General features: G+C 34.0%; 3 protein-coding genes across 4 annotated transcripts in view; 1 reads left to right on the top strand and 2 right to left on the bottom strand.

Moving 5' to 3' along the window:
* Window positions 1-2,770, top strand: part of LOC107484107 (uncharacterized protein At4g19900) — a 3,182-nt gene extending 412 nt beyond the window's left edge. Inside the window, exons 2-6 of the mRNA XM_016104725.3 lie at window positions 6-1,129; window positions 1,220-1,369; window positions 1,574-1,711; window positions 1,775-1,981; window positions 2,110-2,770. Coding sequence (XP_015960211.2) covers window positions 6-1,129; window positions 1,220-1,369; window positions 1,574-1,711; window positions 1,775-1,981; window positions 2,110-2,296 — 1,806 coding nt within the window. The 3' untranslated portion in view covers window positions 2,297-2,770. The remainder of the gene's footprint in view (window positions 1-5; window positions 1,130-1,219; window positions 1,370-1,573; window positions 1,712-1,774; window positions 1,982-2,109) is intronic.
* A 189-nt stretch (window positions 2,771-2,959) lies between these two features.
* LOC107484101 (TMV resistance protein N-like) lies at window positions 2,960-8,381 on the bottom strand. 2 transcript variants are annotated; one of them, XM_052260520.1, is made up of 5 exons: window positions 7,720-8,381; window positions 6,551-7,634; window positions 6,157-6,453; window positions 3,729-6,072; window positions 2,960-3,180 (listed from the first exon to the last, which is right to left on the bottom strand). In XM_052260520.1, exons 1-4 carry the CDS (start codon window positions 8,274-8,276, stop codon window positions 4,021-4,023), a joined length of 3,990 nt encoding a protein of 1,329 aa, XP_052116480.1. In that variant the 5' UTR covers window positions 8,277-8,381; the 3' UTR covers window positions 2,960-3,180; window positions 3,729-4,020. The 2 variants fall into 2 exon arrangements, with proteins under 2 accessions (XP_052116480.1, XP_052116479.1); XM_052260519.1 differs by having other exon boundaries at window positions 3,729-6,453.
* An 8,465-nt stretch (window positions 8,382-16,846) lies between these two features.
* On the bottom strand, window positions 16,847-17,446 carry LOC107484100 (uncharacterized). Its single transcript, XM_016104717.1, has one exon. It carries the CDS (start codon window positions 17,444-17,446, stop codon window positions 16,847-16,849), a length of 600 nt encoding a protein of 199 aa, XP_015960203.1.
* Window positions 17,447-22,794: the final 5,348 nt, after the last annotated feature.

Here is a 22,794-nt window from a genome sequence, read left to right as displayed (position 1 = left end):
TCCTCCACCGCACCCCTCCTTCCCCCTCCCTCCTCTCCGATTCCACCCCTGACGATCTCACCTCCGACGACCCCATCGACGAGCTCGACTTCGACGACCAGAACCCCGACCCCTCCCTCGACACGACCGATCCCCTCTCCTCTGCTGGCTACTTCTATGACCCTCTCTCCGCCTCCCTCCGCCGCAGCTTCAACACCCCTCGTAACATCCACCAATTTTCCGATCCACAAACCCACAATCACATTCTCCACTTCGCCACCGTCGGATCCGGACGGGATGATCGCGCTAAGGCCGCGTTTGGCTCCGACGACCTCCCCGTCGACGACGACGTTAGGAGATTGGCTGCTCAGGTAACCGCCATCGAAGACGCGCTTCTGATTCGAAGCACTTCCCCTCTCAGGAAAGGTTGGGGTGATTGGTTCGAAAAAAAGAGTGTCTTTTTGAGGAAGGATAGAATGTTTAGGTCAAATTTTGAAGTTCTGAATCCGAACAACAATCCACTTCTTCAAGATCCGGATGGTGTTGGTGCTTCTGGGTTCACCAGGGGTGATAGGATCGTGCAGAAACTGTGGCTGAACGAGTTCAAGAAGGCGTCGCCGCTCACCAGTAAGAAGATTCTCCTCTCCATTAACAACAACAAAAATTACAATAATGTAGATAGTTTGAAGAGTGATAGGAGAGAGTTAAGAACAAATAGGATGAGTGGTGGGATCAAAGGAGGTGCAGAGCGTAGGACTTTGAATGATGGGAATGAATCTGTAGAGGAACATGTGAGTGATGTTGGTGGGGATTTGACAGGCAAGGTTCTTTCAGTGAGTGCAAGTAATAGTAGGAAAGGCAAGAGTGTGGATTTTGGGAGGGATCATGTGTATGCTGATGGTAAGACTTGGGGGTACTACCCTGGATTGCCCGTGAATTTGTCGTTTACCAAGTTTATGGAAGCTTTTTTCGGGAAGGGGAAATGCAGTATGAGGGTGTTCATGGTATGGAATTCGCCGCCTTGGATGTACAGTGTCCGGCATCAGCGTGGCCTTGAGAGCTTGCTCTTTCACCACCCTGAAGCCTGTGTTGTGGTATTCTCGGAGACAATGGAGCTCGATTTCTTCAAAGATACCTTCGTCAAAGATGGGTACTTATCCTTCCTTCCTTAGTGACTATATTCCTTCTGTGATTTTCAATATCAGAAACTTTTAGCTAAGCTGTTATTTATTTTTCTCAGTTACAAAGTTACTATTGTCATGCCAAATCTTGATGAGCTGCTGAAGGGTACACCGGCTCACATTTTTTCGTCGGTTTGGTTTGAATGGAGAAAGACTAAGTTCTATGCTACTCATTACAGCGAGCTTATCCGTCTTGTAGCTCTCTACAGGTAAGTTTGCCCAATTTTGTTGGCTCTCCGTGCTTATTTTATGATGCATTGGACATGTTGATGGTATTTAATTCGACATCTCTAAGTATTAATTAGACTAAGCTGTGAGCTGGGTACTTCTGGTGTTCTGTCTCCCTCTCTCTGGTGAATAACATAATGAAAACGATCACTTAAAGTGGAGATACTTTTCTTTTGTTTTATCAGGTATGGTGGGATCTATCTGGACTCGGATATCATAGTTTTGAAGCCAATATATTTCCTTAACAATTCTCTGGGTATGGAGGATGATCTTGAAGCTGAAAAAGTTTTGAATGGTGCTGTTATGGCCTTTGAAAAGCACAGGTATTGTTAGCTGGCTTTTAACTCGTCATAATGTTTTTGATTTTTTTTAGCATGATATCCTAGGTATTCTCGAAATGAAAATCCAAAATCCTGTGGTCATGCATGTTATAGGACATACGATGATACCAGTTTGAGAGGGAATGGTGCTGATCTTTTAACAAGGGTTGCAAAACAATTTTTGGGGAAAGAGAATAAATCTGTTAAACAGTTGGAGTTGAAAGTGGAACCCTCTTATATCTTCTTCCCAATCAGTCCGCAGGATATCACAAGGTAGCTTAACCATTTCTCTCGATTGTTAATGGATTATTGACTTATCATTTATTGTATCCCCTCCCCCCTCTTCTCCCATCTCTCTCTTGTTTGTGCTTTTGTACCTTAACTGGATTAACTGTATACAGATTCTTTAGCGCCCCAGAAACAGAGACTCAGAAAGCATGGCAAGATGCTCTGCTAGAAAGTATACTGCACAAGTCATTAGCCTTTCATTTCTGGAACCACTTGACATATGCTCTCATTCCAGAACCCAATAGCCTCGTAAATAGGCTTATGAATCGTGCTTGTCTCAGATGCTCAGAATTACTGTAAAATGCTGGATTACACCAATCCTGTTTGGAGCTTCCCTACAGCAGTACATGTCAGAAAATCTGTGGATATTTGGCTAACATTTTGTTCTTGTAGCCATATTGTTGCTCTTAGCATTGCAGTTCAGAAGACACAAGCTGGTTCTCTTGTACAATTTTGTTGTATAAGTTGCGGAGATATAGTTGATTGAAGTTCGTTAGGGGAAGAGGGCTAAAATATACTGAAAAGGTTTTAGATTTAGTATACTACAACCAGCATTATCTAATGCTCGTGTATTTTAATTTATTGTAATTCAAGATGTAGTGTGCATAGAGATGCATGGTTCATCCCTGCAAGGTTTTGGCGGAACTGCAGTATCTAAGTGATATTTAGCTAGTGAAGAAAGCAAGCAAGATGTTATTGTCAAGAGTAAGCCATATTTGTCTCTATATATATTACTGGCTTTGATCTTCTAATATTTCTAAATTCTAATTTCAATTTTGCCACATAATAATGTCCTTACTCTTTTAACGGTAGAGGTAGACTATCAACCTAAAGAGGATTCAGGATTTACTACAGGAAATAGCAGTTGCAGTAGTTGAGAGTTGAGACAAGTTTGATTACATTTAGAAGGGGCTTAGCCTCTTTCCTTGAAAATAGGAGGAGAGAATGCCATTTGGGGGAAGAAATGGTTAGCATTTATTTGAGTCAATTAGAAGAAATCCATGGAGGGTTTGCAACTTTTTGTATCTTTTTTCTACCAGTGGAAGGAATCAACAAGCATGAAAATAATAAATAAATATACTCCAAAAGCTTGATTAACAGAAGTGTGTCCTCATCTGCAGCTTTATCTGTAATTGGAACTCCCGTAGTATAGCTTCTTTTTCGTTCAACATGTGAAGTCAGATCTGTACCAACCAAAATATAACAACTGCTCAGAACTCAGAAATGAATAGCGTATTATTTCTCAAGAAATGTCTCCCTAAAGTATCTACCCTAGTTCACTTGTACTTCACCATCTTCCTAGCTTGAAGACCAAATGGATTATATATAATTAATTCTGAAAACTAGCATGCTTTTTTTGTAATATGTTCAATACTTGAAGACTGTTAATATGATAATTAAATTCTGTTAAAGAATGATAAGAAGTCACCAAATGGCCCATTGAGTACCAAGAAGGTTTTTGTGCAGTGATAAGTGGTTACTGCAATTATGCCTGTCTATATACATATGCCTTGTCAGTGATAAATGTCTTTATCATTTTCTTAATGGATCAAAGTAGTAGAAAATATTTAGCATAGTTGCTTTAAACATATTAGTATCTATTATTCTCTCAGTTGTGACTCAATAATCCTTAATTATTACTATTACTTTATTAAAATCATGAACTGCAGGACTAACTGATGCTAGAGAACTAAGATGGTTGGAAACTGATCTAAAGGGGTAAGTAGCATACCTTGGCTTCAAGAATAGCTGTATTGATCAGCAACCACTGGACAGAATTTCCTTCTGTTGCCTCAGGTTGTGCTACTTTCTCTTAGTCTCTTTCTTTTTCTGTCCCCATTGAACCACCGACATCCGGGCCCTACTACTTGGAAGTTGGAACCCAACTAAATGCTCTGATCCGATGGAGGTCCCATGAAGAGGGTCTCCAACAAGAAATCTCAACCAATCCCACATTGGTTCTCTCATCAAAATTCCCAGTTTCACTTTCTGATTGCCTTTTTTCTTCAGGTTGTAGTTTACTCTCAAGTCTCAATGTGAAACCTTTTAGTATTAGCAATCAATAGTGGTCTGACTCCACACTTCTTCACAAGGTCCAACCTTTGAGATGGACCCTTAAATTTAAAAATGACTCTGAGATTCAGGCTGTTTGCATCATAGTACTTGGCTAAGTCCTTGAAATCTTGCATGATGGGAACATTGAAAGCTGGATAGTAGCATATGAATATATGATCTGAATTGAAACCCCACGGCACCTGCATTATAGTTGTGCAATGTCCAAGAAAGCGATCATTGGGATCATAGTTGCCAGCAGGCTTTACAAAGTGATAACAATTAATATCTGGATCATAGCCTTCGTTGCTGTTTTGATGAGAACCACCAATTACAAGGCATAGAGCAAAGCCTAAGAACTTCGAATCAATGAACCACCGTTGAGGAATTTCTATGTTCAATGCAGAATTCGGTGTTTGGTAGCTGAACCAGTCTGGGATTTCAATTCCTGGCAGACATATGGATATCAAAGGACCAAGAGGTGTTCTTTCTTTCAAGGAAGCAAAAGCTGCCTCGAAGGGGGCATCTGCAATGATGTTGTTGCGCGAATTCTGATCCAAGTTTATGCAATTGTAATAAAAGGCAATCCTCTCTTCCATCAAGATAGTCTTTGAACTTGGAACAATCTCAAGTGATCTGCAATCTGCTGCACAAAAAGATTGCAGGCATGGTGGAAGTTCTGGTACAGACCGGAGCCTCTTGCAATCGACTAAGGTAATGGTTTGCAAATGAGAAAGATCTTTGATGTTCCTTGGCAAGCTCTCAATGTTACAGCCATTTACAGACAGATGTTCTAAAGATCGGGGAAGCTCTGGCAAGTACCGAAGCCTCTGGCACTCTATTAAGGATAGTTTTCTCAGGTGAGAAAGATCTTTTATGCTAACTGGCAGGCACTCAATATTGCTTTCATTTATTGATAAATCTTCCAAACATGGCGGAAACTCAAGTAGAGGATGAAGCCAGTTACACTTTATCAGAGGAAACTTTTGTGGATGAGAAAGATCTTTCATGCTCAGAAGCAAGGAATCAACTTTACTTTCATTTAGGAATATATCTTTCAAGGATGGTGGAAGCTCCGGTGGAGAAAACTGCCTCTTCTTGTTAATTATGGTAAGCTTTTTCAAATGAGAAAGATCTTTGATATTTACAGGTAAAAAATCAATATTTCTTTCATCAAGGGATAAGTCTTCCAAAGATGATGGAAGGCTTGGTAGAGACCAAAGCTTCTTGCAATCCATCAAGGTAAGTTTTTTCAGTCTTGGAAGATCTTTGATGCTTGCAGGTAAGTTCACAATACCGCTTCCTTTCAGTGATAAATCTGATAAGGATGACAAATTCCATGGTTCATCCACAGTTGGACCTTCAAAAGAGTTTTTCTCATTGAAAGTAAGAGACAATTCACCAAGTTTCGGCTTGTCTGGAAAATTCACAAGTCTTTTACAGGAATGAAGAACCAAAGTAAAAAGCTTATTGTTTCGCCAAATTGATGTTGGCAATCCTTTGATTGATGTTCCTCCCAAATTCAGGTATTCCATGTTCTCTGAAGTCACAGAGAAAACTTCAAGGCTTGAACAATCTCTAAGATTGAGCCTTTGTAGAGATACCAAGTGAATGTTGCTTGTGAGACTCTTAAGCTTAGCACAGGATTCCAGATTCAAGTAAACCAGCTGGTTAAGAAGTTGCCAAAGTGATTCTGGAAAATGTTCAATATCCGTCCCTCTTAAGTCCAGGCGTGTCATGTTCTCTGAAGTCAATGAAAACTCATCAAGACTTGAGCAGCCTTTGAGAATGAACATTTGAAGAGAAAATAAGTGAATGTTTCTTGGAAGACTCTTCAGATTTTTGCAGGATTCCAGGTTAAACAAAAGAAGTTTGTTGGTATACTTGATAGATGTGGGAACACAAAGCAGACTTGTACAAAGAGAAAGATCTACCCTTTCAAGATTTGGCGCTAGAGATAAGTCGGGGAGATTGGTTAAATTGCTGCAGGCGCGAAGGTTGATCTCTTTCAAGCTTGGAAGACTCTGCAACAACAAAAATAGTGAATTGTAAGGGTTTAATAACAAAATATTCAACTTGACCTTCTTGTGTATGATACAAGAAACTACCTTAACTCCATCCCATAGTTTTTCAACATGGCTTCCCATCATGGAAAGCACAACAAGGTTGTCTGGAGAAAAGGTCGATGGCAAAGACTTGGAAGGGTATCCATCCCATTGGAGGTACCTCAATTTACTAGACAATGATTCAAGACCTGAAAGAAGGAACAGATTGCATGTCCTACCCCTACCCATATAGAATTTGATGAATCTTAGACTGGTCATCCTTGAGAAGCTCTCATAGCTCAAGTTCAAGACTCTTATTTGAGACACATCTAACATTATGCCTTCAACTGCATCACTTCCCTAGAAAGCAAAAATTAGAAAGTTAGTCAATAGAAAGCCGGATTTTGAAACAGGTATAATGTTCTTTGCAAGGGAAGTAAGTTCATCAATTTCTTACCCTATCATTTTTCAGTAAATCATAGATTTCCTCGGGATCCCACAACCGGCTGCGCCTTCCAGGGTCTTTGGTTGATTCCTGACGAACAATTTCCAAACCCATTTCTTGTATCAAATCATGCATGTGTAATTCATTTGCATCTGAAAATGTTATTAGAGCTTTGTCCTGCAGGATTCTTATCCCAATATCTGCATAGAAACCACAAATATCAAGTAGCCGTGTAACAGTTTCTTTCTTCTCTCCTTGGAAAAAGCATGCAATGTCCAGAAACATATTCTTCTGTTCATCATCATCTAATCCATCATAACTCCACCTCAACACATTCTGAATCTCTGTATTTGGAAATTTTGTGAGTTTTCTCAGAGCACTGTTCCATTGTTGCAGATTTCTAGAATGAAGGAATGAGCCTAAAACTTTTAAAGCCAATGGATTGCCATTTGCATAATCAACCACCATTTTAGATAGCATCACAAAACCTGATTCAGGATAGCTTTTGTCAAAGGCATTTAAGCTAAAAAGCTGAATAGCATGATGAAGGGGCAATCCTTTGACCTCGTATATTTCATCGACCCCTTTGCTAAGGACATGCTTATCTCTAGTCGTGACAATGACTCTACTGCCTGGTCCCAAGAAATTATGTTTTGCAGCAAGATCTTCGAGCTTCTTCAGATTGTCAACATCATCAAGCACTATTAACACCTTTTTTCGGCTAAGCCTCCTCATAACAAAGGTGGATCTTGCTATAGGTGTGCCGAAATAGTGATTTGCATCCTCTAGTACCTCAGAAAGAAGTTTATTCAGCAAATGCTGTTCTGATTCTTCCCTTACATTCTCCAAGAAGCAGCTACCTTCATATTGAGAAGATAGTTTGGAAAACAAGGCTTTGGCAATGGTTGTTTTACCTATTCCGCCCATGCCCCAAATTCCTATTATTCGAACTTCTCTTAACCTGATTCTCAACAAGGATTTAATGGGAGCAAGATTTTGGTCAATTCCAACAAGATCTTTCACTTCAGGGGGATATATGCAATTCAGTTTTTGCATAACATCTTTGACAACTTCCTCAACGAGTTCAGATTCGATCCTATCATGCATAAAGGAATGGCACCACAAGCATATTTAGAGATAACTAAAGAGAAGAAAGAAAGAATGAATGAAAGATTTATTACCTGTAATTCTGTGAATCCCACCCAACTAAATTGGCTACTTCAGTGAGAGCAGCTTTCCATTTCAGCAGAATGTTGTGTTTGACATCTCTCTCATGTTTCTCAAATGCTTTCTTGTAAGTGCCAATTTGCTTCCTAACATGTGAAGGGTCAATCTTATAGAACACAGGTACCACAATGTGGCCCTTACCATGTCTCTTTTGCTCGAGTATTTTTGTGAGTTCACGCATGCACCACGTCGAGGAAGCGTAGTCCTTTGACAGAACAACCACGGACACATTGGAATCCCTTATGGCTTTGAAGATTGAGGAAGAGTTCTCATCTCCCTTGGAAATTCTGTTGTCTATGAAGACTTGTATCTTGCTTTGGTTAAGAGCAGCACAAAGATGGCTTGTGAAGTTGTTGCGTGTGTCCTCGCCTCTAAAACTGATAAAAACATCATGTTTTTTGGAAGACGAAGATGACGATGAAGCAGCCATAGATGGCAGTGTCCGGTAAGCCATTCTTGGTGGACATGAGATTTGTCTGTGTCTTTGGCTATTGCCGCTACTAACAAGCATGCTGCAATTGTTGTAAGAACAAATTCTGTTGCAAATAGGTGTTAATCAGAATAGTTAGTTGGTGGAATAGAGTTTATGTTTGAGCAAGAATAGTCAACTGTCAATAAGAAAAGTCAAAAGTCAACTTCCACTTCAACTAACTTTTTTTGGATGATTTTTTCAACTCTTTCTAAAATTGCAAAGAAGTTAGAATGAATTCCCTTATGTTAAATTTTTGCATGCCATTAACTACCTAATCTTATATCATATGTATTTTTGAAGTCTTATATTTTAACTCGGTAGTAAGAAATAAGAATTTACAAGTGGTGAAAAAATGTACATTTTATGGCAAAAGAAAATTCTAAATTCAACTAGGAAATTAAATTAAAATATGGAAAATTGGAGATGGAAACGTTTGGGGACTAGTGTGAGAGTTGGGAAAAACTCTAATCTCTCTACGCGGAACTTGACTTTAATTTTCTAGAAAGTCTTTTGGAACGAAAACAGGAAGGAACCAAGAAACAATTTTGCAATTACTAATGCTATCACTGCCTAACTTCCATGCAAGCGTATATCTGATATTAAATTATACTCTCTTATAGTTTGAAGGGAAAAAATGCCCAACTTTGATGTAATCCTTTCTGAGTTTACCTCTTATCTAGTTATCTCTTTTTTCACTTTTATTTGAGTAAATGTCCTTTTCCATCTCTAATCATTTGTCCAATAGACTTCGCACCCCCTAACAAATATAAAAACCCAAATCAGTCCCTATTTACTTTAATATATGTACATTCCAATCACTGTCACTTGCTGATGTGTCAATAACTTGTCCCTACAATAATGAAAAAGATAGTCAAGCAAGTGACTTGACACGTCAGCAAGTGACTGACACGTCAGCAAGTGACCTGTTCAAAACTGGTTGCAGGGACTGGAACGTACATATATCAAAATAGATAGGGACCGATTTGGATTTTTATATTTTTTAGGGGGTGCGAAGTCCATCGAACAAATGGTTAGGGACCGGTAAGGCTGGAAGTGAGTCAAGCCAGCTCATGAGCTAGCTCGAGCTCGACTCGTTAATAACTCGATAAGCTAAACTCGTAAGCTAGTGAGCCAAGCTTGACCTTGGATTGAACTCCAGCTCATTAGCTCGTGAGCTGACTCGATTATATATATATATATTAATGATCTTAATTATTTAAAATTTTATATTTATTTTTTATATATACTTTTGATATAGGACATAAATAAAAAAATTTATAATTTATTGATAGATAACAATATATAAAATTGATCTTTTTAAATATTTTTTAAAATATATAAGTTATAATTTATTGATATAGAATTATAGATTATGTATTTATGTTTCTATTATTTGAGCCAGTTCGTGAGCTTTCGTTGAGTCGAGCTTGAGTTTAAGAAATAAGCTCGATTATTAATGAGTCGAGCCGTGAGTCAAGCTCAATTTTTGTGAGCCGAGTTTGAACTTGGTCTAGCTCGCCTTAACTCAGCTCACTACCAGTCCTAGGGACTGGAAAGGACATTTACTCCTTTTATTTTTCATGGATGTGAAATAATATTATGTATACATATTTTTTAGTTTTTTCTTTCCAAAAGATAACAGTGGTATTTTATTCAATAGAAAAATAAATATATGTACAAAGTTAGGACAAGAAAAATAGAAAAAATAGATTTTTAAATATTTACGAACATGTGAAATTGTAAGAAGAAAATAACATAGAAAAGTAGATTTCGGAAGAAATCTTGCAGTACTATGCATAAGGCAAAATAGATAGCTTCTGATTCAACTTAAGCGATGTTACTAGCACTTTTTCTAGAGGCTCCTGGACATGTTCGAAGACTCGTCGACTGAAGGATTATCATGTATTCATAACATGTAGCCGAAAAAAAGAAAGTAATCCTAAATATCTATTTTGTGCTTAAATTTTATTCGAATAAAGATCTAAATACCCGTGTAAGCTAGTAAAAATCACTTTCTCCTTCGATGGTACAAAGGCGCTATACGTATTTACGCCGAGACCAACTGTTGCTGTCAACTCCTTGACCAATGGACATCTAATTTAAATTGAGAAGTCTCTTGCAACTCTTTATACGCCATAAAATTCTTCTCCAAGAATTAGTCTCACATATGTTTATGTGTAAAGGAATAAAACTCTTGTGTTTATTCTCATCGATTTCCTCTATTCTTAGCATACATTTATATAGTATGAGATTTGTTACTGATTTTAAATTTGAATCTCAATTCAAATTTAAATCATATCTTATTATTTTAAACTTGAATCTTTTAAATTTATGAATCATATCATAATTCATTTTAAAATAGAATCAGTTATAATTTCATCCAAATTTATAATTCAAATTTAGAAAAAGAATTACTAATTATTCTCAAATCTCATTTAATATTCTCAATTATCATACTATTATTATATTCTTGGTGCTAGCAAAGAATATAATAATATTCCATTTGAATTAATACAATTGTTTATTTGATCAAATCAAAATAATAATTAAATAATTCTACCGCAAAGATTTAGAATACTCGTTAGTGTGTGACCCCAAAGGTTCAATACTAAGCGGATAGTAGATTAGTTATACTAAATTTACTAATTAAAGTTGAAATCTAGCAACATTTCTTAACGATCCGATAGTATGAAGAAATATATTTTTACTAAGAATCTGAGAAGAATAAAGTATAATTCATTCCATCTTTCCGGCTCTTGGTTACCTTTGTATGGTTTAATTGTCAAACTCTAACTTGTTATCATTATTATAATGACCTGTTAATGACTTAAGAAACTCATTTCTTCATTCATTCAATTTTCTTGGCCAAGGTTTTATTCATCTCAGTCATTATAATCATAGAGCTCAAACTCTTTATCGAGAGTTGACGAATTCTTTATAAACTAATCATTAATTCTACAAGTATTTAAATCATACCCAATGTCTATTCAACTAGCACCGTAGGGTATTAGGTGTCCGAAATCAAAGTATAATAAATACATTGTCAATTACTATGATAGTCGCAAGTCAAAGAAAACTATATTACTATATTCATCTTGAGAATATCCTATTGATAAATATGTGGTAATTATAACTATTAGGAATTCTCAAATTGAGTCATTTCAATTGTCATATCTATATATGCACCATCTATATATATAATTTAATAAATGAGATATATTAATTTTCATCCAATGAAGACCATTATATATATATATTGATATTTCTAGATTATTAATGTTCCTTTTAATAATCCTATGACCAAGTACAATTTAGACTAAATTATAAAAGATTTATCTCTTATTATTATGATTACTATCACAATGATAAATTTGTAAATTTAATCAAAAACCTTATTATATTAACATTTTAATATAATAACAATAACAAATTATTTGACATATGATTGATTGGATTGTGGTCATATTACTTATTTTTAACAATCTCCCACTTGCACGAGACCCTATAATGATAGATTGGATCTTGGACATACTATTATTTCAATAATCTCCCACTTGCACTAGAGCCAATCAATCATGTGTATAATTTATTTGTAATAAAATAAATCTTCAAAAATACTTGCAAGAACAATTCTTGCTAAAACCATTTGCCTAATGGCATTCTAACTTCTAAAGTTGTTTAATTTAAAATATATCGTCCAATACTCCCACTAGTTTAAACAAAATGGACACCATACATCTTTTCAAAATGTTCAATAATAAATTGAAATTGGAACTTATAGTTGTCAAAACAACCCATGTAAAATAATATTACAAATACTTCATAAGTTCTATTAATTCTATAACCAATTTTATTGGAGCATATTATTTGAGTAGGATTATCATCTCAGTGATAACCTTTTAAAAAAATAATTCTCAAATTGTAGTCAATATACTCACTTTTTAAAAAAATAATTCTCAAATTGTAGTCAATATATTATTTTTAAATATGCCACACGAAAGGTGAATATATTTAAAAATCTAAAATATGAAAGTAAATTAAGAAATCTATATTTCTGGCAAAATCATTTTAGAATCGTAAATGAGTATCTTGGTTATCAAGTTGTTACTCATACTTATTCTAAATAAATATGATTAAATTGTATCACATACAATTATAATCCTAAATAATTATCTAGTTGTTAGACAATTATTTAATTAAATTATATTTTATACCCCTAAATTGTCTAGCTTCAAGTATAAAATTAATTCTCTTTATACATCATCATATGGATAAATAAATTCTATCTTTGAGTACAAGTCTCCTGATTGTCACATTGCTCCTTGTAAATAAGAGATAAATTTATTTTTTACCAATCTCCTAACTTTTGGAATTTATCTCCATTGTTAAAAATTTTTTTATCATTGCATGGATTAAATTTTATATTCCCAACTTGTCTAGGTAAAAATATAAAATTAAATCTCTAATATATTAAATGTATATACTGATAATTATCTTGAAAATAAAACTTTCAATTATCAGGCCGCTCTTTATAATCAAAAATATTAGAAAAACTAATTTCTAAAAATATAGTGTTCGAAACACAACAATCAAATCAAAATTTGATTTTTTTAATAGACTAACATTTAACCTTATAAAACTATCAAACCAAATTTAACCTTCTCAATAAATATATATATATATATATAAGAAACAAAAAAATTTTATTTTTGTATCTTATTCCTTTTATATGACTAAAATCATGATGAAATAAAATTAAATCAAATATTTGATTAAAGAATGATAATTTAATCAAAATTAAATAATTAAAATAAAAATAAATTAATTATTAATTTATTGAAAAATTATCTCAATAAAAATAACTACATCACATGCTTAAAAAAATTTGAATCAATTCTATTAATTCACAAATTTTTAAAAAATAAAAATAAAATTTAAACACAAAAAGCCAAACCGCTGATATCACTATAGAATTTCCATGTGTCCATAACACGCAGACAAGAAAAGAAAGTAATCTTAAATATCTATTTTGTGCTTAAATTTTATTCGAATAAACAACATATAGATCAGATCTAAATATTTGAGTATGCTAGTAAAAATCACTTTCTCCTTCGATGGTACGAAAGCGCTATATATATCCACATCGAGATCAACCTTTGCTGTCAACTTCTTGACCAATAGACATCTGATTTAAATTGAGAAACCTCTTACAACTCTTTGTATGCCATAAAATTCTTCTCCAAGAATTAGGCTCACATACGTTATGTGTGTAGAGGTAAAGGAATGAAACTCTTTTGTTTTATTCTCATCTATTTCCTCTACTCTTGGCATACATTTATATAGTATGAGATTTGTTACTGATTTTAAATTTGAATCTCAATTCAAATTTGAATCATATCTTATTATTTTAAATTTAAATCTTTCAAATTTATGAATCATATCATAATTCAATTTGAAACAAAATCAGTTAAGATTTCATCCAAATTTATAATTCAAATTTAGAAATAGAATAACTAATTATTCTCAAATCTCATTTAATATTCTCAATCATCATACTATTATTATATTCTTGGTGCTAGCAAAGAATATAATAATATTCCATTTAAATTAATATAATTATTTATTTGATCAAATCAAAATAATAATTAAATAATTATACAACAAAGATTTAGAACATTCATTAGTGTGTGACCCCATAAGTTCAATACTAAGCATGTAGTAAATTAGTCATACTAAATTTAGTAATCAAGGTTGGCGTCTAGCAACATCCTATAATGAACTGATAGTATGAAGTAATATATTTTTACTAAGAACCCAAGAAGAACAAAGTATAATTCCTTCTATCTTTCTAACTCTTGGTTAACCCTTAAAGTATGGTTTAATTGTCAAACTCTAACTTGTTACCATTATTATAATGAACTGTGAATGACTTAAGAAATGCATTTTTTCATTCATTCAATTTCCTTGGTCAAGGTTTTATTCATCCCAGTCATTATAATCATAGAACTCAAACTCTTTACCGAGAGTTGATGAATTCTTTTTTTTTTTGAAAGTAAGAGCTCAACACTCAAGTGGAGCAATGTAAACAAATACAAGAACAATAAAAAAACATAACAACTCCTATGTCATCTCTGGTATAGCCATCAACAATAACATGTCAAGCCACTCCACAGAGACTAGGCTCCTATCAATACGACTGCACGACTGTCCTCTAAACCATGTATACTTTTGGTCATTCAGTGCTAAATCAAACAATTCCATATCATTCACCCTGAACTTTGTCGCAGACGCTGATAAGGTAGTCGCTCATTTCCTTTCCTCCAAGTGCAGAATTTCATTAAATCTCCCAAAAAACAGACCGGTACCTGACACAATCCTGCAATATAACTCAATTCTTCCCACGTGGATAGTTTCTCAGCTCTATCTTGTGGTCCAGACACTAAGCAAATAGCACAATAAAAGTTATCTTTTACCACAACTCCTTCAATGCACATCCATCTATCCTTTTTATAGCAATTATAAAGTTTGAAAGCCGTTTCATCCTACATTAGCAACAACCCCTCAGAAGCCCCAGTAGAACTTACAGACTCCCAACATGTTCTGTCACTTCCCCAGATACACACGACATCAAATTTAGTTATGAATTCCTTTTTTTGTTTCTATTAGACTCAACATATCCAACCTAAACTTGTTTTTGAAAGTCTTTAGCATACTAATTTTTCCAGCACCTCCCAACCCCCATATATTCCAAGTACTAAAAATCATTTAACCAAAATATTACACACCTGTTTACGATTTTTTGGCCGGCTTCTTCGGACTTTTTCTTTTTTCTTAGCCTGTCGACATTTCATAGCAATAGCTTCATTCTGCTCTTGCAAAATAGCCATGATATCCTCCTCATCACTACACTGAGTACCTGATTCCACAGCCAGTTTCCAAGCCTCTTTGTTCTCAGCGATCTCTTCTTTTCAACTCGGCCTCTGTTTCTCGGGGTCTAGTTCCTTACCATCATCCACTTAATCCCCCTCTCTAAACTTGATTCTGCACCATTCTCCCTTTCTGCCTCCTGTCCGTTACCAATCTAAGCCAATACCTCCAGCGATATCTCCCCCTCCTCCAACCCATTCTTGTCTCAAAGTTGCCTCCTGCCCACTACTGGTTCATTGCAGTTCCTGGTCATGCCTTCAACATTAAGTTGGCCCGGATCTTCTACCATTCGCGTCCTCCTCGAATCCTCTAGAGTACAGGAATTTTGTTGAGCATGTTTAGGTTCAGTGATCAAGACCGACACTTTCCTCAGATGGCGTCGTTTCGTCCCGTCAGTGGTGGCTTCAACTTCCGCGATCACTGCAACGGACAAATCCTCCTCAACTCCACCAGCCACTTCCACCGGTACCCCCTCTTCCGTCGCGTGCCGCCGTCCATGCCCCTCCTCAAAACTGTTCTGCGACTTGTTCCCTGCACGGTTCGAGAGGTCGTACCCAGCAGACATGGTTACTTGCCAGGTTGTCACGGTGGACTTCTTCTTCTCCTCCGACTCGAGGCGCCCAGGGATCTGCTCCCCATCGTGACATTTCCCAACAACTCGTTGACGCACCCTTGGCATAGCCGCATTCGAAGGACCCTGAGCCAGGAGCGTTAGTTTCTGCCAGGTCAGAGAGGGAGCCAGTGTAGGTCCGACCCGCGTAGACAGCACAGCAGGAGGCATATGACAACAGGCCCTAACATCTGCCCAACATGCACAATGCATGATATCCTTGTTGGGCCTTTTAATTCCTAGCCCACTACCATACCTTGTTCCAACAAAAATTTGGCAATCAAATCCTTCTCCATAATTATAAGTAACCGTTTCCTCTGAATCATTATTGTTATTTCTTTCAAATGATCCCTGAGAATCCTCTGTGTCCCTTAATTCCGCGTAACTGCCGTTTTCATCTGACAAATTTGAAAATCTATGGTTCCATTCATTCAAATTGAGACTTGAAATTACCATCCTGTCCTCATCTTGGTCGACGTTTCTATGGTCACCCGTCATCAGCACCGCTGCCTGATCCCAATCCACCGCCATCCGTTCAGCTCCATGATTCAATATGCCACTCGACACTGCATGCTGCTTCTTTTCTATGTTTATCATGCGCCAGTCTTCTGCCTCAACCGTACTCTGTCGAATACATTCCTCCCGATACACCTCTCCACCCACTTCTCTAACCATGACGTCAAATCCACTTGTCCCTATTGTAATGTGAATCCATTCATTGATTATATCGAACACACACGTATCAATTAGGACTTTACCTACAGTGAATGAATTACACGATTCCGTTAGTTTATCGCATTCCACCACTTCGCCCCCATTGCTCCTCTATTCTGCATAAGGTATTCTTTGACCATGCATGTAAAGGAACTCCATAACACTCCAACCAAACTCTTCTAGACTCACTTTTCTCAGTCTCATCCCATCTCCAGACCATATGAAACAATTTTAATAGGTCATTCATTCTAAAAGTGTAAGCTTCTTCAGCACTAAGCACCGTGTCAAACGTAATCATTACTTTATATGGCCCTAACTCCATTACTTGTGTTACACTTGGCCAATTCCTATGGATCTTTCACTCCAGTGTCTTAAGATCAATTGCCGATTTTGTACCTCCGACAATGCTTCTCTGTAACCAGACGACGTTCTCACTTGCTATCGGTACTTCTAATCTCTTAATCCATCCATTACTATGTTGATCTTTGGCTGGTGTCTTTGACGGCTGCCTCGCCACTTTCTCTGCAGCTACTTCCCCACTCTTTGTTTGTGGCTGGCTTCCTCCAGTGTTATGCCTGGTGACCACCTTCACTCCTTTATCTTTCATAATCTGCATCCCAGCTTCTCTTCTATATTTGGCTTCACCGACGAACAATCTTTTACCTCTCACCACCATACCCTTCATCTCTGCAATAGCCTTCAATGCTCCTCCCTTTGTAGTGTATCGTACAAAAGAAAATAGATATATGTGCCCATTTTTATTCTTTCGCGACAGGTATATGTCGATGATTCTACCTGTCCATTTGAATGTATTAAAAAGTTCCTTTTTTGAGATATCCTCCGGCAAGTTATCGACGAAGATAAAGAAAGAATCAAGCTTCAGTCGTTGATACTCTTCTTTGTTCCAAACTCGAGGATCTTTACCATGTTTACCTTGTGTATTTGTCCCCCCCCCCATGTGTTTTCCCACCTCACACTCTCTCGATCCCCCTCACGTCCTGGATCACGAGCCCCTCTCCCACCCCCAAAATTCTTAAACAATTCTTGAGCTTTAATCCTGTAAGACCATTAGCTCCTGCGTTAATTATCTCTCTTTGGAATTAACGGAACATGCCTACATGGCATGTTAATATAGTGATCTAGCCATTAAGTACCAACTTAAAGTGCTTACCCAATCTAACCCTTATTAATTTTATAAAAACATCCTCCTTTCTTCTTAAAGGAGAAGAACATGAGCAACCTCTATTGTTTAACCTAACGTTATTGTCACTTTTTCTTTATGTAGCCACTATTTCTACCATCATGAGCCGTAGAAACTATTCGTCAGAAACTAGCTAGGAGTTGCACTTTGGGTGATTATAGTTTTGGTGGAGACAGTAGGAACTACACTTGAGTCGCACTTTGGGTGATTATAGTTTTGGTGGAGACAGTAGGAACTACACTTTTTCTTTTTCTTCTGGGAGTGTTGGACAGAAAAAAAATTTGTCTCTCCCAAATATCACTATGACAGTTATACAATTCTCTTTCAATCTTGTACAAAACTTAATTCGGATAAATTCTTTCTAAAATGCCCTAATTACAATGTAAGTAATTATTTATAATTTTGTATGAATTTGATTTTTTTTGTATATTTTTTAATTTTTGTATAATTTTTATATTTTTACAATTGAGATTTTGGGTTTAATTTTCAAATCACAGCAGTTTCACATTCTAAGTGTTTCAAGTGGGTAGGTGTAATTTAATTGAAAAAAATATTGATGAGGACATTACTTGTCGGAATATTTTAATGGAAAGGAGGTATGAAGGAGCTATAACATATAGTGAAGGAGTTAGATATGAAAGTAAATCTGAAAATTCAGAATGAGATATCCCAAGGTGATGGATAACAAATGTTTTAGGATTGCGATTTTGAGTATGTTAGTATCCTGATTGCACTTGTTTTTAAGACATGAATGAGGTAAAATTATGTTAGGTATATTGTGACTATTATTTTGGTCTGTAATGCTTTTGAAATATAACCAATCTTATATAAGGTTATATTTTATGCTAATGAATTTAGTATTAGTTGTGTTTTTTATTGTCAACTTATTATGGATTCATTTAATGTTAAATGAGATTGGATAACACTTCAAATATATTAGCACATCAATGTATGAAAATATAGTAACAAAATAATTGTGAGTATAATTTAAAATATTTTTTTTCTTTTATTTAAAATAAGATGATACAATATGACTCTGATACGTGCAATAAGATAGTAGCACATAATATAATTATAAGCACAATCCAAAAGAATATAGCATAATATATCCTAATTTACCTAATCAAAAGCAAGTAATTATTTGTACAGTAATAAGATATACATGTCTCTAATATGCTGGTTTTCCAATACATAGATCAGTTCATAAGTTTATAACTAACTAAAGTTATTAACGCACAATTTAGTTCATAATAAAACATGTCAAATAACAGGGTGCTAAAAACAAAGTATCTTCAGCAAGAGCTTGCTCTTTTTTCGTTACTTGCTTTTCATTAATCAATATCCTCAAATTTTTCTTGGAGCCTAAAATCAGTGTAGGCATGAAGATAAACATGCTTATAGATGTCCCTAAATTAGCTGCTCCAAATATCTCTAAATTATTTTTAATTGGTGGTACTGGAGGCTTCACATTTCATTTGAGCCCAGTAAGAAGTGGTGGTACTCGATCAGTAGAAGGTATTGGTGTTGGTTGAGCAGCATGTATAAGATAAATAACAATTTCAGCCTAATGAGACAAAAAAATAACAAATTTATTATCACAAGTCTTCTATTCTATACTTAGTGAGACCTATACTTAGTGAGATCCGTGTAATGCGTGAGATTGTAAATTAATGATATTATAAAATATACTTTAATAAGTATTATACTGTTTAAAAATTAATTAAAATATATACAAATTAATAATTAAATTTGTTGTATTTTTTAGTTGTCATTAGACTTGTTTCTTTCTTCATATGTTCTTGTGAAGAGATGTTTTTGAATTATTAACTTGTATACATTTTTAATTATCTTTTTTATTCCATCTTTATATGTATATTCTTTATATGTATCTTGAATTTGTTTATTTTTCTTTTTTTTTAATCTCTTTATTGGTTTATCATCTAGATGTGATAATATTAGTATTGGTAAAATTAGTTTCTATAATCAATGAACAATATAAATGATGTTTTGAATAAATAATTTTTTTGTAAAATTATCTGTTTTATTTGTTGTAATAGGGGTTAAGTTTCAGTATTTTTTGTTAGGATAAATACCTTAACAACAATATATTGTTGAGAGTCTTTTTTAAAAGTTAAAATCATTTACTTTGAATTTTAATATAAGTGTAAAATTGTATAAATTTTTCAATTAAAATGGTGTTTTAGTGTCATTGCTAACTTGGAGTATAATTAGATTTAAGGCAATTGTGCCAAATAAATTTTTTATCAAATAGTACAAAAGATATTATAGCACTTTGATTTGTAACCTTTAATTTAGTTTTGAATATGTAATAATTATTGAGTTAGTAATTTATAATTTGATGGAATGTTTTATGATAAGTATAATTTGATAGAATTTTTTAAATATGAATATGTAATAATTTTTTATGTTGTAACACGAAAACTTTATTTTTTGTAGATTTTTTTTACATCTACTTATTTTTCTTTTTCTAGTGCATATACTTCTCAATAACATCTATAATAGTAAGAATAAAAATTTTTAGAATATTTATTGTGTGTGTATATATAATATATTGAATGAGCTATTTTTAATAAGAATACTTTAAATAATATAAAGTAAAAATACATGTTAACAATATTTCTGTTTCACTATTATTTCATTTTACAATTTTTGATTCACCTATAAAAAATATTTACACCAATAAATGAAGAAAAACTTGTCTACTTAGAAATGATTCTATTAGATGATTTGGTACAAATTAAAAATATAATAAATATTTTTATTTTGTACCAAATCATCTAATAGAATCATTTCTAAGTAGACAAGTTTTTCTTCATTTATTGGTGTAAATATTTTTTATAGGTGAATCAAAAATTGTAAAATGAAATAATAGTGATAAAAGACTTATGTATGATATATAAGTAGGTCAAATAGAATGAAATTAAAATATTTTGTAACTTCAAATTTATTATGATAATATTATTATTATGATACCTTTTAATGTAAATATTTATTATATTTAATTAATATTTTATATTTTTATTAAATAATAACATGTAATTAATTAATTAATTATATATTGGAGATATGGTTTTAATTTTGTTAATATTTTACTAAAAATTGATTGGTTAATTTCTAAAGTTTTATCAAGTAATCAAAATTGATAATGTGGCATCATTAGAAAAAGAAATATAGCTTAGATTTAATGCTCAAAGAGTTGGTATTAATTTTTAAATAATAAAACTAGATAAATAGATTAATCCATTATTTTGTAATGCAGATTGAGATAAATTAATCTCTTCAAGATGCTCTAAACTAGCTAAGGTTGTCACGTTTGTTATCTTCTTATTCTTTTTTACCTTTGTCTAAAAATAACAATTCAAATATAACATATAATAATGAATGCAGTTACTTAACCAATAATTGACAAATTTTATATTATTCAAATAGTCACAAAATTGCATACAATGACATAATCACTCAGGCTCCGTTTGGTTGATGTATTTGATGAGACATAGACACAGAGACACAGACATTAAAGACATGGACATAAAATATTTGTGTCTATGTATTGTGTTTGGCAAAAATAAGAAACAAGACACATATATTTAAAAAAGACTGAATTACCCTTCATTCAACCACAAGTTTTACCACCATTACAATACACCTATTATCCCAAACAATGCATGCCATCACCATTAAATTTTTATTTCTTCTAATAATTTTTTATTTCTTCTAATACCATCTTAAATTATCATTTAAATATTAAATATATAATTATTCTTGAAAAAAATAGAAAATTAAAGTTCAGAATTTATCAAAGATTAATCAAAATTTAAATAAATAAAAAAATTAAATGTACAAATTTTTTTTTGAAAAAAATAGAAAAGTAAATTTAGTTGTAGAATCTAAAAGAGAAAGAGAAAAAAAAAAGATTTGGAAAAATAAGAAGACAAATTTTAAAAACTCAATAAGGGTAAAAGAGTAAAAAATTAGTGTCTCACAAGTTGTGTCTCAGTGTCTCACCAAATTGGAGGTACACAAATTTAGTGTCTCCGTGTCCATCCGTGTCCTCCCGTGTCCTTCGAAAATCTGTGTCTCACCAAACCAAACAGCAGACATATGTCACCGTGTATCACTGTGTCTATGTCTCAGTAACCAAACGCTACCTCATATCACACACTACTTAATGCAAAACTTTTTACAACAAACAATGTTACAGTTTATCTTACTATAGGATCACCACTTGTTCTTCTAATTTTAGTAGATATGTTTATTGGTTTGTGTTGTTACTTATAGTTATTAATGTTTGAGACATAGTTAAAACACATTACTATCAGCCCCTTGTGATAAATTTAATGAGACAATTAAGTTCCTAAATAATTTTGGTAAAATCAAATAGGATTCTATTAATTTTTTAATGAGACAACTAACTCACAATCATCCTCTTCTATAAAGAGCTCAACAATTTTAGTACGAGTTGGCTCATTTCTATTTGTCTAGAATCAGGTTGGAAAACTACCACCAAGCCTACTACATTGTCTATTTTTATTGGACTCTAAACTAGTTCTAACATCACCCTCGACCACTTAGACTAAAGTTGGGCTAGCATGTTTCTTCTTCTTGTCAGTATACTTTCTTGACACGACATTTTTCTTGTCAATGTTCATACTAGTTTCATTACCACAATCTGCTTGTAGTTCATAATCATCTTTTTTCTTTGCTAAATTCTCAACCTTATTTCTTTTAGTAAATTTTCTCACCTTGACTCTATCTTTATCACTATCAGTGTCATTGATCTCATCGTACCTATTTCGAGGAGATTGGTATGCCTCATCCTCAACACTTTTGTAACCATCATTAGATGAGGATGAGGAAGAAGAATCACTAATTTTAACCTTGGCATGACTTATATTCTCTTGAGCATAACAAAGCAACCCAACTAGGCGATCAAAAGTACAAATTAAAATCCACATAGTCATTTGTTAGTAGAATATATAAAGGTTAAATTCTAAATTAGCAGTTGTAGGTTCTAACCAGTATATTGCAGTATAATCAACATATCCTGAACTCTTTAGTAATTCTTCTGGATAAAAAAATTCACT

This window comes from Arachis duranensis, chromosome 4, assembly GCF_000817695.3.
Source record: "Arachis duranensis cultivar V14167 chromosome 4, aradu.V14167.gnm2.J7QH, whole genome shotgun sequence".
NCBI classification, from domain to species: domain Eukaryota; kingdom Viridiplantae; phylum Streptophyta; class Magnoliopsida; order Fabales; family Fabaceae; genus Arachis; species Arachis duranensis.
The sequence above is the reverse complement of the archived record's forward strand: the minus strand, read 5'-3'. Positions and strand labels throughout refer to the sequence as shown.

Coding starts and splice junctions, on each gene's coding strand:
- LOC107484100 (XM_016104717.1), bottom strand. CDS start 17,446: ATGGGGGGGGGGACAAATACACAAGGTAAACATGGTAAAGATCCTCGA.
- LOC107484101 (XM_052260519.1), bottom strand. CDS start 8,276: ATGCTTGTTAGTAGCGGCAATAGCCAAAGACACAGACAAATCTCATGT. Junction 7,635..7,719: donor TGGGATTCACAGAATTACAG/GTAATAAATCTT, acceptor TATGCATGATAG/GATCGAATCTGAACTCGTTG. Junction 6,454..6,550: donor ATTTACTGAAAAATGATAGG/GTAAGAAATTGA, acceptor TTTGCTTTCTAG/GGAAGTGATGCAGTTGAAGG.